This window comes from Astyanax mexicanus, chromosome 6, assembly GCF_023375975.1.
Source record: "Astyanax mexicanus isolate ESR-SI-001 chromosome 6, AstMex3_surface, whole genome shotgun sequence".
NCBI lineage: Eukaryota > Metazoa > Chordata > Actinopteri > Characiformes > Acestrorhamphidae > Astyanax > Astyanax mexicanus.
Genome location: NC_064413.1, coordinates 24,668,832 through 24,687,402, shown reverse-complemented (window position 1 = coordinate 24,687,402; position 18,571 = coordinate 24,668,832). Strand labels below are relative to the sequence as shown.

Genomic DNA, 18,571 nt, shown 5'->3' with positions numbered 1-18,571 from the left:
CAGCGTTTTTAGCAGCCTTTTTTATTGTTTCCTCCGTTGGAAATGAGGCTTTGGTTATTATATAAACAGGTCATATGTCTCGAGCCTCACAAATTAAAGTGCTCTTCTAAGAATGGCCTCCAGCACTGTTGCAGTCAGACACTAATAAATGGGTCTATATTTGCCAGATTTCTTTTGCTCACTTTGTGCGGCGATGCTCTTTCGGTCTCCTGTTGTTATTTCATAACGCCACCTACCTAACAGCCAGTATTACCCATAGCGCTATTAAAATGCTCCTATGTATCCATTTACAAAGGCTTAATAAAGAACAAAATGACTCAGATCTCTCCCTGTACTGTGACAGATTGTTCACGTATAAAGTCAAATGAAAAAAATTAAAAATCCAATAAAACCTTTGTCTTTCTGAACATATTGGGCTTAATTATACAACTAAACAATAAAGACTGTAAATTATTATTTTAAACAAGTTGTAAAATGTATTGAACAGATTTCATTTTAGGAAAAGCTTAGGACACCCCCACATTTACTTTCTATCAGTTGATGCCAGAGATATCATGGTAGATGGTTATAGCAAGTGTGTAATTGAGGTTATTTCAGTCAAAGGAGAAAATACCAGCTATTAGGGCATAGAGTGTCCTAACTTATCCTCACAGTAAATGTCCATTTTTGTTCATTACATTTTACTTAAAGGAGAACTCCGGTGTAAAATGGACTTTTGGTGTAGTAAAACATGATAAAAAAGTACTTACCTTTGATGAATAGCACACCTTCGTTCTCCAGGAGCGTTTCGAGGTCCAGAAATTTTAACAGACTTGGTGACACGGGGCATAATTTGCCCTGATAAATCACTTTTTACACCGTTATCCAGACTCAAAGTAGCTCCACACCTCCTTGCTAGAATCCGGAGAGCCCTGACATTTAAAACAAGGCATTAATAACTTAAAAAGTGCACAAGAACCTTATTAAAAAACCTCTGTTTACATCCCGTAATGCTAGCTTCAGCTCTGAGCGCCGCCATATTTGTATTGATAATGTCATAGACATATATATATACATAGACTCCGCATAGCCTGCCTCCTGGCACCAGCTGCTATGCTATGCGGAGTCTATGTCTATATCTAGGTTTTTAATAAGGTTCTTGTGCACTTTTTTTTTCTTTTGGATAACAGTAGTAAAAGCAATTTATCCTCACCCAGTCTGAAGGGTGTTTGGACAAACTGTTAAAATTTCTGGATCTTAGAACACTGTGGGAGTGTTCTGAGAGGTGTGCTATTCATCAAAGATAAGTACTTTTTATCATGTTTTACTACACCAACAGTGCATTTTACACCAGAGTTCTCCTTTAAGTTAACTTGTGCTATATAAGTTCCATCTCTCAGCACTGAATAAAGTCAAATACAGCTCAAATTTGCTCAAAAAGTCTAAGGTTTTCATGGGGTGTCCTAATTTTTTTACACGACTGTGTGTGATAAACGTTTGTTGTTCAATGTATTCCTTTCATCATCTGTTCTTTAGTGGTGCATTTCACCATCTAAATGTTATTTGTTCAATTGTTCATTTTTCATCGCTTCATTGTATTACATTACATTATAACAAGTAAAGGTGCTACAAATGTTTTTTTGAGTGACTCCATAGAAGAACCACTGTTGATTACATAAAGAAGCATGGGGCCTTTTTCCCCAGACATCTTAACAAAAAAATTATGAGAGATTCATGGTGTGTTTTTAAAGTGCAGAATTGTTCACAGCAGTGCTCTTATAATAATTAATCTCATTGTTCTCATCAATGAAACAATAAAACTTGCTGAGTGTCAGAATTGTTGTGAATGCGTAAGTGCATAAGTGTGTTTTAAGAAGAAATCTCTTTTTAAAGCAACAGTTCATAATGATATAGAAAGCTCTCTGGTGAGATTATGTAATAACACAGAGCATGTGAAAGAGTATGTTTAATAGAAGCTATATATATCTGTCAAATATATCTGTCAAAATGCAGACAGCCATTACACAATTACATCCAACAAACTTACCAGACCAATAAATGAATTTTCAGAATTTATATACATATATAAGGATTTGCAGGGATAGATAAAGCAGAACATCCATTAATTTAAATATTTTGCCCCTCCAAACACAGGAGTACTGATGCTTTAATGTAAAAGAAACTTTTACATATAGGAACTGCTGCTTTAATTACTGTACATCTAGTGAATGAGGCTCATGGTTCTTATTGGAACCAAAAGTGTTTTTTTATATTCATAACTAAAAACAAACTGTGTAACACCTTTAATTTTGAAGAGTATAATCATTACTTAGATTTGGTTTCTTTGCTTTGGAATTAAATAGATTTAACTGTCTTTGTTGATGATTTGAACAGAGGATGGTGCTTACACATCTGGGTAGATTCAGAACAAACGAAGAAGAGCTAAGAGAGATAATTTACAGCCAGTCCAGAATAGACGGGCAGAGTGAATGTCACAAGTCTCTGATAGGTGTTTGTATCCATGGAAACCAGGTGGTGGTGAACGCTCTGATCGGGGCCATCCCCTCCATCATGAACGTCCTGCTGGTGTGCCTCATCTTCTGGCTCATCTTCAGCATCATGGGAGTGAATTTGTTTGCTGGTAAATTCGGCCGCTGCCTCAACCGCACGGGCTTCGTCTACAACGCCTCGCACATCAACAACAAGACGGAGTGCCTGGCCATGAACGACACGCAGTACTACTGGTCTAAAGTCAAAGTCAACTTCGACAACGTGGGCGCAGGCTACCTCGCTCTGCTTCAAGTGGTGAGTGTGACTTTTATTTTTTCACCTTCATTCTTACTCCCCTCACCACACACACACACACACACACACACACACACACACACACACACACACACAGCACTCAGTATGAAACTTCTTTTTTTTTTCTTTATTTCTTTCTGTTTCCTACTTTTTTCACTGCCCACCTCTGTCTGTCCGTGAGTACGAATCAATCAACAAGTCAGCGGAACTTTATTTTTAGCTGCCGCTGGGGCCATTATACAGAATTTTGTTCTCAGCGAGAGTGCATGCACTTCGTTCTTCATTTTAACTTAGTTGGTGCGGTAGCCTAGCAACAAGTCACTTAGCTCCTTTCCATCACCTTCTTCTGACTTCACTCAATACAAACCTTCCATTTGCATCTAGAAATAGTCTGTCCTGGGCCATTCACAAAAGGCCTGTAATTACTGATAACCAGGGCAAAAAAAGACCATCTGTAGTGATTTTTTGCTGATAAGCACGCTAAGCTTGGTTTAAAAGAGGACTCCCCTTATTTTATATCTTTATTTTATAGCTATACTTTTTCTGAATTCAACAAATACATCAGTTAGAATAAAAGCTTATATTTGTCCTTTACCACCTCATTTACAGTGGATCTTGTTTGCAGCATATTTATCATGATAGAAAATAATCAGTAGTTTACTTATGTACATAATTAAAAGAGGTGAAGTAAAGTATGTCATCTGTACAGTATAAATAGAAAATAAGTGCAGAGTTATATCTTAAATGATGTACATGTGTCAAAACAGCAGTCAAAAGATAAACGTGTGTTTGTGTCTCTGCCCAGGCCACTTTTAAAGGCTGGATGGAGATCATGTATGCAGCAGTGGATTCACGAGCTGTAAGTGTGCAGTTATTTTTGAACCTTTATTTGCATTCTGGATGTTATTTTATTTTCTTTATCTGCTCATTACTAATAATAACACTGCATTTTAAGAAAGTGAAATCTAAATACAGCTCTGGAAAACACTTTAGTTTCTGAATTAGTTTCTTTGATTGTGCTATTTATAAATAATGCAAAGAAAACAAGTTCATATTCATAAAGTTCAGGAATCAATATTTGGTGGAATAACCCTGGTTTTTAATCACAGTTTTCAAGCATCTTGGTATGTTCTCCTCCACCAGTCTTACACACTGTTAACTGTTTAACTTGATGCCTTTACTCCTGGTGCAAAAAATTTGGTTTGATGGCTTGTGATCATCCATCTTCCTTTTGATTATAATTCAGAGGTCTCTTATATTTTTCCAGAGCTGTATATGTAAGATAACTGTTAACAAAATCTTTTTAAAAATTGTCATATTAAAGCTACTAATTTCTCTAAAACTCATACAGCATTTTGATTTCAGTTTAAATGTACCTGTATTTTATGCAGGTTTTAGTTTTATTGTTCATTATTTAGGCTTTTATCACTGATCACTTTATACTTTTGCTATTATGTTATTGTTTTGTAGAATAAAAATGATGTAATCTGTTGGAGATAAAACAGAAATGACACTTTTACTCACTATTTATCTCAACAGGTGGAGGAGCAGCCAGTGAAGGAGGTCAACCTCTACATGTACCTGTATTTCGTTATCTTCATCATCTTTGGATCATTCTTCACCCTTAATTTGTTCATCGGTGTGATCATCGACAACTTCAACCAACAGAAACGAAAGATAAGTATTTTTACTGTTCTTATCAGGGAAGCAAGATTGTGCTTTAATCTAACATTTGGTTTAAGCACAGAGTAAGATTATGAAATACAACCTTAATTTCAGAAAAGTTGGAACACTGTGTAAAATGTAAATAAATGTAAAAAAACCCCAAAAAAAACAAAGTGATAATTATATTCTATATTTTATAATAGAATCATATCAGATATTAAAAGTGAGACATTTTACCATTTCATGAAAAACAAGCAGCTGTTTGTTTATATTAGTTCCAATTCCTAATAAACCTACTAACCTTTTGTTGCCCATCCAGACTTTTTAGAGATGTGTTGCTGGTATCAGGTTCTAAATGAGTAATTATTTTTATTGAAATAGAACACATATCAGATGATGGTACTATGTTTTGCTGTGTCCGGATGGGATTAGTTTATTAGGGGGACATCTGTGAAAAATATTTCACACTTCTGCTTGGTGATAAAACTTCTGCATCCGGACTGCAATTGAAAAAACAGGAGGACCAGTGAATTTTATTTTGGCGTTTTCGGTCACATGACATCATGTTCAGTAGCTCCTCCATTTTCACTCACTGTTGTGTTTACGTGGATCTCCGTGGAAATGCGTGGCCAAAGTGTAATTACAGTGCGTGGCAGTGGACAAATAGATATTTTATTCATCATGAGGTGACGAAAGTCAGACCTGTGGATCCAGATGGGACTAAAATTATCGGAGGACCACGAAGTTCAGCAAAAAACAGTAGGTAATAATTTAGCCTGTAATTTACTCAGAGGAAGAAATAAAGTCACAGAGGACCCCCCATAAAAGAGAAATGATCCCAGGACCCCCTGAGAAACTAATTCCATCTAGATAGGGCATATGAGAGTTGCAAATCATTGCGTTCATTTTATATTTATATTTTACAGTGTCTCTAACTTTTTTGGAATTGAAGTTATAGTTCAATATCATTTTGTCACTTGGTTCCATAAATAACAGTTAAGTTCTTGTGTACTTAGGTGGGCAGGACATTTTCATGACTGAAGAACAAAAAAAGTATTATAATGCCATGAAGAAGCTTGGATCAAAAAAACCTCAGAAGCCAATTCCCAGGCCTTTGGTGAGTTGTTATCTGTTACCATAACAAATACATCTGTAAAATCTGTGTAATAATAAGTATTATTTTGAACATAATATACAGTCCCAGTCAAAGATTTGGACACACATTCTCATTAATATTTGTGATTTATTTGTATTATTTACTACAATGTAGATTAATAAAAAAAGACTTATCAACTATGAAGGAACAAATATACAATTACTGTAGGTAGAAGACAACAACGTGTTTGTCCTTTACAATCACCTAAAATACAAACCCAGCTCAGGTGGTTTGGGACGAGTTGCAGCGCAGAGTGAAGAAAAAGTAGTTAACAAGAGCTCAGCACTTCTAGAACACTGTTAAGACAGTTGGAGAACTGTTCTAGGTTCTACGTCATGAAGCATCTAAAGTATGAAACCTACAGCCCCTGAAAAAAATAAGAGAGCACTTCAGTTTCTGAATCAGTTTCTCTGATTTTGCTATTTATAGGTATATGTTTGAGTAAAATGAACATTGTTGTTTTATTCTATAAACTGGAAACATTTCTCCCAAAAATATTGTAATTTAGAGCATTTATTATACTAAAATAAAGTTTTCAGAAAGAGTTCAGAAATTAATATTTGGTGGAATAACTTTGGTATTTAATCACAGTTTTTATGCATCTTGGCAGGTTTTCCTCCACCAGTCTTACACACTGCTTTTGGATAAATGTATGCCACTCATAGTGCAAAAATTCAAGCAGTTCAGCTCAGGTTTGATGGCTTGTGATCATCCATCTTCCAATTTGGTAAAATAAAAAAATACTCATTTTTAAGTGGTCTCTTATTTTTTTCCTGCGCTGTATTTTGGCTTGTTTACATAAATTCATGTGTTGCTTGTTAGCTTTGATGTATTAAATATTCATTTACAATGTTTTTTTTTTTCTTTATAATAACATTAAATGAAAAGGAGTGTACCAAAACATTGACTGGTATTGTATTTAATACATGAATAAAATCATAGAACATAAAATAAGAACACATACATTGTTCTGAAATACATTGTTCTGATGTTCTGCACATTTTTAAATTAAGTCTGATTAAATGTATCAGAGTGTGGCAGATCATTGACACTTATTTAACACACACAATACTTTCTCCAAGAACAAACTGTACAGTACTTAAAGTGAGAAAAAGAATAAGAACAATATGTAAAGAACAGCAGGCCTCTCTCAGAGTATGTGTCTTAACCGTCAGAAAAAAACAACAACTGGGCAGATGAACCTGAAGTAAAGCTTTTGCAGAGAGAGACACTATTTCCAAAGGACTTTATAGCAGCTGCTGTAAAGCATGGTGGTGGTAGTGGTAGTGATGGTTTGAGGATGCTTTCCTGCAGCTGGACCTGAATGCTTTGCTACTTCTTGTAGAGGGAAGTGAGAGTTGTGCTCTGTATCAGAGAATTCCTCCAGAGAATATCAGGTCATCTGTTCTTGAGCTGAAGCTGAGGCACAGTTGGATCACGCACCCAGGGGAAGTGCCACGCCACGCTGACAGGAGAGCCTAATGAGAGCTCAGAGACACTCACACAAACATCAGCGTGTGTGAGCAAATTGCTTTATTCACACACAAGTGCAACCATGGACCTAAACTGTATAGAGGCGTACAGCTTCAGAGAACCCTCTCTGACCCCTTACAGTCTCACTCTTCTGTGCATGAGGCTGAGAGGCCAGTGTGTTCTCTCTCTCTCTCTCTCTCTTTCCTCTACGCTAGAGAGAGACAGGCTTTATGCTGCAGGCACTCCTTAACAAACTCCAGCTGTCCATGATCAGGCGAGAAGCCCCCACTGCACAGCTAACTTAGCAGTTCTAACATTTGTTGGATTAGATGTTGAATATTTTTTTATATTACTATTGTTTTTATTGTTTTATTTGCACCCCTATTAGCTGCTCTCTCAATAGCTGCAATTTTTCCTCGGGTTTAACAGACAAAACATATATAACGCAAACAACACATTATAATCATATACGTATAAAAATTATAATATTGTTGTTTTTGTTCCATCATGGTCCCTTTTATGCACTATTAAGTTTTGGTTGAACTCTTTAACATCCTCACCCCATAAGGCAGCTGTTGGGTATAGGGGATTGGTGGTGGGGTTGATAGTGTAGGGTGTTTTTTTCTGGTTGGTTGTTTGTTTTTTTGGGGGGGAAATTATAATGTAAAAAATGTCATTTGATGCTTGTCTTTCGAATACCTGTTCAGTTCAATAAAAATAATGAAAAAAAAAAATATGCATCTCTATGAATCGTTGTGGCAAAACCAGAAAACAAACCACAAATACAAAATAAAAATAATATAAAAAGTTACATAATTACATTTATCAAAAACATTGAAACTACAGCTCTAGAAAAAATAAGAGACCACTTAAAAATGACGGGTTTCTTTGATTTTACCAAATTGAAAACCTCTGAAATATAATCAAGAGGAAGATGGATGATCAAAAGCCATCAAACCAAACTGAACTGCTTGAATTTTTGCACCAGGAGTAAAGGCATAAAGTTATCCAAAAGCAGTGTGTAAGACTGGTGGAGGAGAACATGCCAAGACGCATGAAAACTGTGATAAAAAACCAGGGTTATTCCACCAATATTGATTTCTAAACTCTTAAATCTTTACGAATATTAACTTGTTTTCTTTGCATTATTTGAGGTCTGAAAGCTCTGCATCTTTTTTGTTATTTCAGCCATTTCTCATTTTCTGCTAATAAATGCTCTAAATGACAATATTTTTATTTGGAATTTGGGAGAAATGTTGTTCATAGTTTATAAAATAAAACAACACTGTTCATTTGACTCGAACATTTACCTATACATAGCAACATCAGAGATATTAATTCAGAAACTGAAGTTGTCTCTTAATTAATTCCAGAGCTCTATATGTTGTAAATTATGTTTACCTTAAAAAATCAACATGTATGAAGTGATTAATGGATGAAAACTTGGTAGAGATGGTACAATCAGGTTGAGTTCAGTTCAACACCTTAAGATATGTAAAATATGCTCTACCAAACCTTTAATCAAAATGTTAAAGGCTTAACATGTGACGTAATTTACTGTTTAAAATGTGCACAAATTCAAACTCATTGATGACATTGTATTAATCTCAGTTTCTAGGCAGCAGCATTACTAATTAAAACACTATACATTATGCAGTTTTGGTGACAGCTTACACAGATTTAGATTAGGTAATAAGCTTTAGAATTAGTTTATACCAATTCAGCTAATATTCAAGGTCAGTTTATCATCTGCATGACTTCATGTAATCATGATGCCTTGCTTTAAATGAAACTGTTACATTAATGAAACTTTTCTCTCTTTAGAATCCATTGCAAGGATTCTTCTTTGACTTGGTGTCAAAACAGGCCTTCGACATCATGATCATGCTGCTTATCCTCCTCAACATGGTGACCATGATGGTGGAGACAGATGAACAGTCCCCTCGCATGGAGATGATCCTGTACAACATCAACCTGGCTTTTATTGTCATCTTCACCACTGAGTGCATCATCAAGCTCATCGCCCTGCGCTGCTATTTCTTCACTGTCAGCTGGAACATCTTTGACTTTGTGGTGGTCATCCTTTCCATAGTGGGTAAGTGAATTATACACAAAAGGCAACACTGCATGACGTCATGAAATTCAGTGTAGAACTCTGTCTCTACTATGTCTGTACTGGTAATGAGAAAACTTTCTCACTGATAGCTAAAACCAGTAGCAATATATTGGGCCAGATTCCAGGTATAAAAAAAGGATTTCAGCAGAGAATTGATTTAAACTGAGAGGAGCCATAGTCTGAGCTTTGAAGATCAATTGTCTGAGTGTTCATGTCTGAAAATATAAAAGCATATTAAGGTTATATTTAGGAATACATAATGATATCAGCAATATCAGCCTCAGCAGATAGATGCTTTAAAAATAATATAAAATAAACATCATCAGATAGAAATTTAATGTGTTTACTTTACTCTAGAAGGGAAGCAAGTTTTGGTTACACAGCTTCTGAACTATTTTTTTAATTTAACTGCATTCGTAGCCATAGAAAATAAAAAAAATGTTTGCTGAGTGTAAAAGCATTAATATTTTATTATAATAGCAGCCCTGTTCTTCCTAAAAGGATAACAACTGCTTATTCAATATATTAACGAAAACTATATATTATAACTATATAATAGGTGGGGTGGGATTGGGGTGGGTTGGGGTGGGGTTGGGGTGGGGTTGGGGTGGGGTTGGGGTGGGGTTGGGGTGGGATTGGGGTGGGGTTGGGGTGGGGTTGGGGTGGGATTGGGGTGGGGTTGGGGTGGGATTGGGTGGGCTGGGGTGGGATTGGGTGGGCTGGGGTGGGCCGAAGCGGGATGAGTTGAGTTAGGGTGGGATTGGGTGAGATAGGTTGAGTTGGGGTGGGACTTGGCCTAATAATGTTTAGTTAAGACTTATCTAAACATTTTACATTTAACTTAATTATGACCCTTATTGTAAATGTTACCAAACTAATAAAAACACTGCTGTTAAATTCAACGTACTGGTTTATTCAAGTTAATGAGCTCCTTTCGCCTAATACGCACTATGGGTAATATCAAGGTCAGCAAAAATAATTGGGTTATGTCCATATACTGTAAATAAATGAATAAATACTGTAATTATTGTGACGGGGCTACTTTATCAATAGTTAAATCTTGGTCCTCAAGGTTTTGGCTTCAGTTTTTTTTTTTTAAATTAGTTCACAAAATTACCAAGACATCTTCTCCTGAACATCCCTATACCACATATTCACATCATTTGTAGAGAAGCTGAATACAGTGTAATTCATTCATGTAATTAATGCTGCTCAGGCTTGTTTAATCATAATAATAATAATCACGTCTTCTGTATCAGCTAACCACAGCCACAAAGGAATCCCCCAATAGGCTGGAAAAACCTCTTCATTAGCCCCGCCGAGAAGATTTACAGTGAAGCCACCATACCCTTGGCTTGACTTATCAAGGTCTACCTTCAATGCAATCGTGCAGCACTATATCTAACAAGAAAGGGGCAGACCATGCTTAAGTAATAAGCCCTGGCCAGCTTTGAGAGTGGATGCTCCACATGTCCCTGATGAGGGAATGAACAAAGCCAAAGGGTTAGCCGCAGATGGAGTGACCATCCCTGAAAAAGGGGTGCCTCAGTTAAGGTGAAGGTAATTGCAGCAATCAAGCCTGTCAGCGCAGGTGATTGGGCAGTGATTGAGGTTTGAGCCATCTGACGGTTGTTAGCCCGGGAAACCGGAAGGCTGACGTATGGCTGAGCAGCCCAGTGCATTTCTTGTCCATATTTCAAGTGGGCAATAGTGTGGGTCAAACTAAACACCCCCACCCACGTTTAGTCTATGGAGAGAGGATCACAAATCAGAAAAGGCGCAGTTTAACAGTCCGGGGAAGGCTGAGTGTGTTAGCACCGTGTAAATCATCAGTTGCTTGACAGGGGTGATTGTGTGTTTGGCTACAGTTGGACAGTTTGAGTTGTTTGCAATATGTCAGTTTGGGAATTGACAGTACAGAGAGATTACGCGTAATCAGACACATATTAACAGAGTTGACTACAGTTGTTTACATGTATTTCAAATACTGATGACTCTTTTTCTTCTTGCAGGTATTGTCCTGGCGGATATCATCGAGAAGTACTTTGTGTCGCCCACGCTTTTCCGAGTGATCCGCCTGGCCCGAATAGGACGCATCCTTCGCCTCATTCGGGGAGCTAAAGGAATCAGAACGTTACTCTTTGCCTTAATGATGTCATTACCGGCACTCTTCAATATAGGTCTTCTACTCTTCCTGGTCATGTTCATTTACGCCATTTTCGGCATGGCAAACTTTGCCTATGTGAAGAAGCAAAGTGGAATCGACGACATGTTCAACTTTGAGACGTTTGGCAACAGCATGATCTGCCTGTTCCAGATAACGACATCAGCGGGCTGGGACAGTCTGCTCGGTCCCATTCTGAATAACTCACCTGAGGAGTGTGACCCCAACATCCCACACACTGGCACAAATGCTCGAGGCAACTGTGGGAATCCCTCAGTGGGCATCACCTTCTTTGTTACTTACATCATCATTTCTTTTCTCATTGTGGTCAACATGTACATTGCCATCATTCTGGAGAACTTCAGCGTGGCCACAGAGGAGAGCACCGAGCCTCTGAGTGAGGACGATTTTGAAATGTTCTACGAGGTTTGGGAGAAATTCGACCCAGAGGCCACGCAGTTCATAGAGTACGCCAAGCTCTCGGATTTTGCCGACACGCTGTCCGAGCCGCTGCGTATTGCCAAGCCCAACAAAATCAAGCTGATTTCCATGGACCTGCCCATGGTGAGCGGTGATAAGATTCACTGCCTGGACATCTTATTTGCCTTCACCAAGCGTGTGCTGGGTGAGTCAGGAGAAATGGACGCTCTGAAGCAGCAGATGGAGGAGAAGTTCATGATGGCTAATCCCTCCAAAATCTCATATGAACCCATCACCACAACGCTGAGACGGAAGCAGGAGGAGGTTTCAGCTGTCATTATACAGAGGGCCTACAGAAGGCATCTAGTACGGAGGCAGCTGAAGCAAGCTTCGTTTATATATCGACAGATCAACTCCGACGGAGCTGCCAAAGAGGACGAAAGTCCGCCCGAGAAAGAAGGACTCATAGCCTCCCTGATGAAGGAGAATTACGGACCTGAGGTGGAGGTAGAGGTAGAGGATCTGTCCTCCACCTCCTCGCCGCCGTCTTACGACAGTGTGACAAGAGCCACTAGTGAACTTTTCCAAGCTCTAATTCCAGACTCCAGGAATAGTGACCTGAGCAAATCGTATCCAGAACCTGACAGAGACCGCGAGACGTTTCTGTAACGTTAATCAGAAATGCTCTTTCAGACTTTATTTCAGACTTTATTTTCTTTTTTTCTTTTGTTTACAGAATGTAACATAGCTCAAACAAAACACACGAAACTCAGTCTTGATGCAGAAGTGACACACGTGACATCAAGACTGCGAGAAGGTTTTTGTAGGACAAGTTGATGTTTTTTAATTCTCTTGTGGTTCACGTTTTGTTTGAATATACAAGGGGAAGTGTAAATCACGTAGACAGCTCACGTCAACTTTGCTTCACAGTTTATATGCATGAGCGAGATTCTGCAGCAGTCCCTGCAGTTATATCACAGATGTAATAACCATATGTTAGACTGAAAGAAATACAGTTTATCAACATTTACAAAGTATGCCTGACCGTCTGAGTTCATTAAAGGTCTTACTTAAATTGGTGTGATTTCCTTCTGACAATAGCTTTCACATTAAGTAGAAGAGGCAAGAGTATGACAATAGTGGTATATAGCCTTGTTCATGTTATATCAGTCGATCATATTTTTAAACACGTTTTTGATACAGTTAAGTATGAAAATTACCTCTGTCCAGGTTGTGTCACTAGCGATGAGAAGGGGAGCAAGAGGATGGGTCGGAATATCGGTTTGACATTGATTTGATTTCTGTTGTCAGTTGTGTAGCTGTTTTTTGTTTGTTTATTTGTTTCTTTCTTTCTTTTCCCATTTCTACAAGCGATCTCTTATTAATAGCCTGGTCTGATTACAGGATGGTGTAATCTAGACTAGTAAAAGACAATCAGACATGCCTCAGCAACCGTCTTGTGTACAACATCTGTCTTTATTAACTAACGGCTACCAAAAAAAACTGTACATTCTTTTCAATGTTTCCCACATGCTACACGTTTAAACATCTAGCCTATTTCTTGATTTCTTTCTTTTGCATGTTGAAACTGCATCATTTTGAGATGACCACTTCTTTTCTTTTTATGGCTGAAGAAAAAAAAAAAAAAACACTTATTTTGCACCTACTGAGTTCAGCAATAATTTGGTACTTTTAGGTAAAATCTAAATATATTGACTTAAATGTGTACTAAAAACAAAAAAAACGCCACTTCTATTGTCTATGTCTGCCTCACCTCTTAAAAGGGGAACGTCTTGCAGTCTCCCTCGCTTCTACTTTCTACAAAGCATTGCAGCACATCTGTTTTGTATCTCAGACTCATTAAGAGATGAATCCACCCGAGTACGTCTTTCAGGTCAGGTGCATGAGCAGGTTTGTTGAAGGGCTGTTTTTTGTAGCAATAGACCCCAACTGTGCCTGGTAGAACTTAAATCCTGTTTTTCCCCCTTCTTCACCACTGCAACAGAGTCCTCACCTTTAAAAGGCACAGTAAACCTGTTTAAGACTTGATGATGATGATGATTATTCTAATCGCTATATTAGCATTTATATTCCAGTCACTGTTTAATGTGGTGGACAAAAGTAGTTTTTAGTGCTTTTGGTCTGAATTTGAATCACTTCCACTCATTCAGATTTGTAATACAAGCAAACCTCATTGTCAACGGGGTACGAGCTAGTCCATGAGTAAACATCTCCACATAAAAAGCCAGTGAGGTCTTATTTCTGCAGTGTACTAATGCTGCATTCATGTGCGATTGGAATGATGGTAAAAAAAAAATGGAAAGATAGTAAAAAAAAAAAAAAAAGTTCACAACTTGAAAATGACACAGTTTTGATAATACACAAATTCAGAAGTATTAGATGGTACGTATTATTACTCATCATTTTTAACAGTGCAGCTGCTGTAAATTGCCCATTATGTTTTTTTATCTGTAATCTGTGTGCATTTATGTAATACCACACCAGAGCATACTGACTCTGTTGGAGCCGCCGTTTTTGTTGTGGCAACTACAAAGCATTTAAATAGGACATACAAATAATTAGGAACTTTCAACTAGCATAAGAATGCAGCATTAGATGTTACATCAGACAGCGATGGAACCAAATTCATTAATTGCTATAGGCCTATTAGATTTAAGCCTAGTCTTGGACTACAGAGCATTTTAAATAAAGATTTTCCATTTAAAGAAAAATCTATCTCTGACTAGGCTTTATTGTCTGTCCGGAAAACAGACACTTTATGCTCAAAATACTGGAATATGCAAGAAAATACCAAAAATATCTATCAACACCTGACACCTAACATCTACGATCATTCTAAAGAAATTCGATTAATGCTTGTGTTTTCTTACAAGTTAAAAATGACCCGCCAACATGTTTAACAGCACAAAAAATAATCTAAACATAAAAATCTAAATCTAATGACCCCAACATCAGAGAAACTGAAACATCGCCTTAATTTGTACTTCTCTCAAAGCTGTACACCACCATGGTACATCGATTGTTTTAAGGTAAAGGGCTGTAACCAGAGTTAAGTCATCACACATTAAATTCAAGCGAACACCAGATATCATTTTTTTTTTTTACAAAATTAACACTGCTATTTACTACTATTGTATTTTGTAAGATCAAAACAAGCCAGAAACACCAAGAACAAGAGCTTATGTTAGAGCTTATGTTTTTGATGGACAGAATTTACACAGATGCATATGGGGATTGCTTGCATTACATTTCTACATTTTTTTTCTATTTATTCTACAAACAGTGCCCAGTACTCTGCATATTTGTTCTATAAGAAACACCCTGGACTGAGTAAATGAATAAAGCAGTTTGTGGGGTGGAAACTGTAGTGGGATAATGTGGCTACTGACGCAGGCACGTCCTGTTCTCAGATCTGTACAACACCACAGCACTACTAGCTAGCATCTGTCCACCACTTACACAAAGCTAAAAGGAGGAAAACATCCATCGCAACTGGATTTCTCGTGATGAAGCTGCCTTTGGTGAAATTACTTTTGCACAGGAGAGGAGCCATATATTACACAGAAAAAAAAAGTTGTGTGTTTGCCTGTAGAGTGTGTGTGTCTCAATCTGCTGAGTGCCTGTAAGGTAGTCTCTTGAGTCTCTGAGTGTGTGTGTGTGTGTCCATTTTTCAACATGCCATACAGTGCTGCTGCTTCTATGTTGGGGGGATGAGGCAGAGGCCATTGCTGTTAGTTGCTTGATCTAATAACTCCAGATGGGTTCTATGTGGTGGAAGCAGAGCAGATTTGGTTTGACGTTCAGAGAGGGGGATCTAAGGCCCCCTTCTGTTGAGCGCTTAGCATCTCTCTCTCTCGACCTGCTTACAAAACCAAAGAGTCTAGTCCAATTACTTTAGAAAGAACAGGAGAGAAAGGGCAAATACATGAATTTCTTAGTATTTGGACACAAAAAAGCATAAAACATGCAGTATAATTACAGCAGCACAGTATACTGAATTACTGTATACTCCTTTTGTTGTTTCCTAGGCACTAATAGCCTAAACACAAAAAAAAAAAAAAATCACCAGAATTCAATTGATGGATAGTTTTTGTTATAATTTGGAACTCCCTAGATTTCATGTTGCGTCCACGCTGGCACACAATCTGCCGGGCATTAGGTTCAGTGTCCATGGCCAGTTAAAAGAGAGTGTTTGTTCACCGGGAAAAAAAAAAAACATTGCCAGAATAAAATCAGATGGCATTTACAATTTGATCAATTATCTTATAAGAAAATCTTCTATTTGGATCTTAGATATTTGGTATTTGTGGTATTTGAATGTTGACCAGAACTCACAACACCCCCTCAGCACATGTACATAGATAGAATGTACCAAATGACTCTGTCCACATTCTATATGTTTGCCTTGACCCCCCCTCTAAAATCCTGATAAACAGGGGTTTCACACAATATGTATTCTATCACCTGCAAATTAAGCACAGGGACACTTTTCTATCTACTGTATGTTTTCAAAAGATACCAGTTTGTGCAATACATGAGCAGAAACAGGAACTAAAAGGCATATTTTTGTCTATGCTTTGCATATATAAATATATATATATAAATAATGTACAAATATCAGTTATCTCAAAGCAGGTGTATTTTATAAATGGTAGAATTTGCTACACTGCTTTGTTTCTTTGTTTTCTTTTTTGTTTGTTTTCAGTTTTTTCTATGAAAATTTAATGAGCAAGTTATAGGAGAATTCTGCTACTGGTTAAGGGTGCAAAAATGTTTTGTCTGTTGAAACTCTGAGGTACTGATCTACGGTCAGGCTCCCAAAAAAAAAAAGAAAAAAAAAAAAGTTATCCATTAGCCAATAGAGATGACCAAATCAAGGCCGGAGTCAGCATTTGGGGTTTAGACGTATTTTTAGAGTGTCCTCGAGGCAAGAGAATGATGAGACATTTTGACCCTCAAATCATTTTGTGCCTGTTTATTTATTGACTTATTTATTTTTTACACTGTTAGGATGTGCATGCTGCAATATGACAAAGTTCTATGTTCTTTTGTTTCAAAGCAAGGTTTCACATTTGTAAAGCTCAACTGTGGGACCTCCCTTTTTTTGATTGTTAGTTTGAAATAAAAACTAAAAAAGAAACGCAAAGGAGATTGTCAGCTGTAGTCCTCACAATCAGGACACTTTCACACCTGACTCAAGAGGTTTGAGTTGTGGGGGGAGGGGGGATTTTGAAGAAAAAAAAGCACTGTTGCCAATTAGAACATGTATATCTATAGTAAAATAAACAATAGGATTCATTCTGGTCTTTTTGAAGATGTCTCATTTTAATTTTTCTTATTATCAATGGCTGTTCTATCAAGTACTTCAAGCTGGATCTGAATCTATCTGTATCTCTATCTGCATTAGTAACTGATATCCTCCAGCCACTGCGCTGTACTTCTTTACTTCTGTGCTAAATGGACTCCAGCACAAACACCACTGCACAGCTAGTTTACATGAGTTATGTTAGTAATTAGGGGTGTGATTATACATGAAATGTGTCCTCCTTTTCCATAGCAACCAGGGATCCAATGGGTTAATCCCTTTCCAGCCATCATATCCCAAGATTCATTGTTTGCCGGCAGAGTGGAAATGAGCAATATCAGCTGCGTTCTATTAATTACAGTCGATGAAAATGTTAAGGCCCACATGTTTGAATTTCTAAGTTAAATCAATGTAACAAATCCTCTGCTGGAAACGAATAAATATTTTCAGCAATTTCTATTTATTTTCATGAGTTTAAAATATTACTAAAATCTGCCATTATTTTTGCATATTTTAGCAACTTTTATTTACTCATCCACATGATTCTGCAATATACTTTCTTTGCCAGGTGGGTTTATAGAAAAGTCTTTTTTTTTTAAATGTGTAAAATAAATTAATAAATAAGAAAAATCCATATAATCTTTTCCCCCCTCACAAAACAAATGATTTTCACTTTTTTGACATTAATTAAATAAAAACAATTGCAGGTGTCAATGTATTTTATGGTGAATGTATCGGAATAAAGTTAAAAAGGTTTTAGTATGAAATGTTAGTTTTGAAAGTGAGGGCTAGGGCTGGGCAATATTGTAAAAAAACCAAAAAACTCTATATTCTTCAAATATTTAAGCAAATTTCAGTAATGCGTACAATTTTTACTTGCTAAATAACTTAAACATAAACAGTAATAAACAGTTTTTATTATTATTTATTATTTTTATTATAAGCAAACAGCACCATTTAAAGTGATGCACAATATATTGTTTTCTTTACATTTACAGATTTGCCCTTCAACCTTACATGCAGCTATTATATTAAACACGGTGCAAAAACAACCTCCTTGTATTTCAGTTAAGAAAAAAGTATAAAATATGAAAATCACTGCCACACAAAAGAATTATTTGCAGAAACACATGTCTATCTATTGAGATTCACACTGCAGCTTCTATATGTAAAGATGTACAATCTCAATTATCATATTTTTTAAATCGCATTATTTTAAGGGCCCAATAAAGGTTTTATAATTTGGCAATTTTAATATATTATAACATCTTATGAACATGCAAGCGAAAACCTCCATTCACTTAAGCCCCTGTTCAATTAGAGGACTAGTGAGTTGTTCAGTTTTCACGATTTAAGCTCCTGCACCTGATACCCTAAATAATGAACTCTCCCCCAAAGTCACTTGTTCACATTACAAGCCACATTATTCAAATCCGATTTTTTCCTCAGGTCGGATTTAGGAATCTT

General features: G+C 37.0%; 1 protein-coding gene across 3 annotated transcripts in view; it reads left to right on the top strand.

The window, feature by feature from the left end:
• Positions 1–17,113, top strand: part of scn5lab (sodium channel, voltage gated, type V-like, alpha b) — a 205,894-nt gene extending 188,781 nt beyond the window's left edge. For all 3 annotated transcript variants that reach the window (XM_049480059.1, XM_022673864.2, XM_049480060.1), the window contains 6 exons: positions 2,512–2,784; positions 3,590–3,643; positions 4,324–4,461; positions 5,462–5,566; positions 8,903–9,173; positions 11,207–17,113. In XM_049480059.1, the coding sequence (XP_049336016.1) occupies positions 2,512–2,784; positions 3,590–3,643; positions 4,324–4,461; positions 5,462–5,566; positions 8,903–9,173; positions 11,207–12,447 (2,082 nt within the window). In that variant the 3' untranslated portion in view covers positions 12,448–17,113. The remainder of the gene's footprint in view (positions 1–2,511; positions 2,785–3,589; positions 3,644–4,323; positions 4,462–5,461; positions 5,567–8,902; positions 9,174–11,206) is intronic.
• Positions 17,114–18,571: the final 1,458 nt, after the last annotated feature.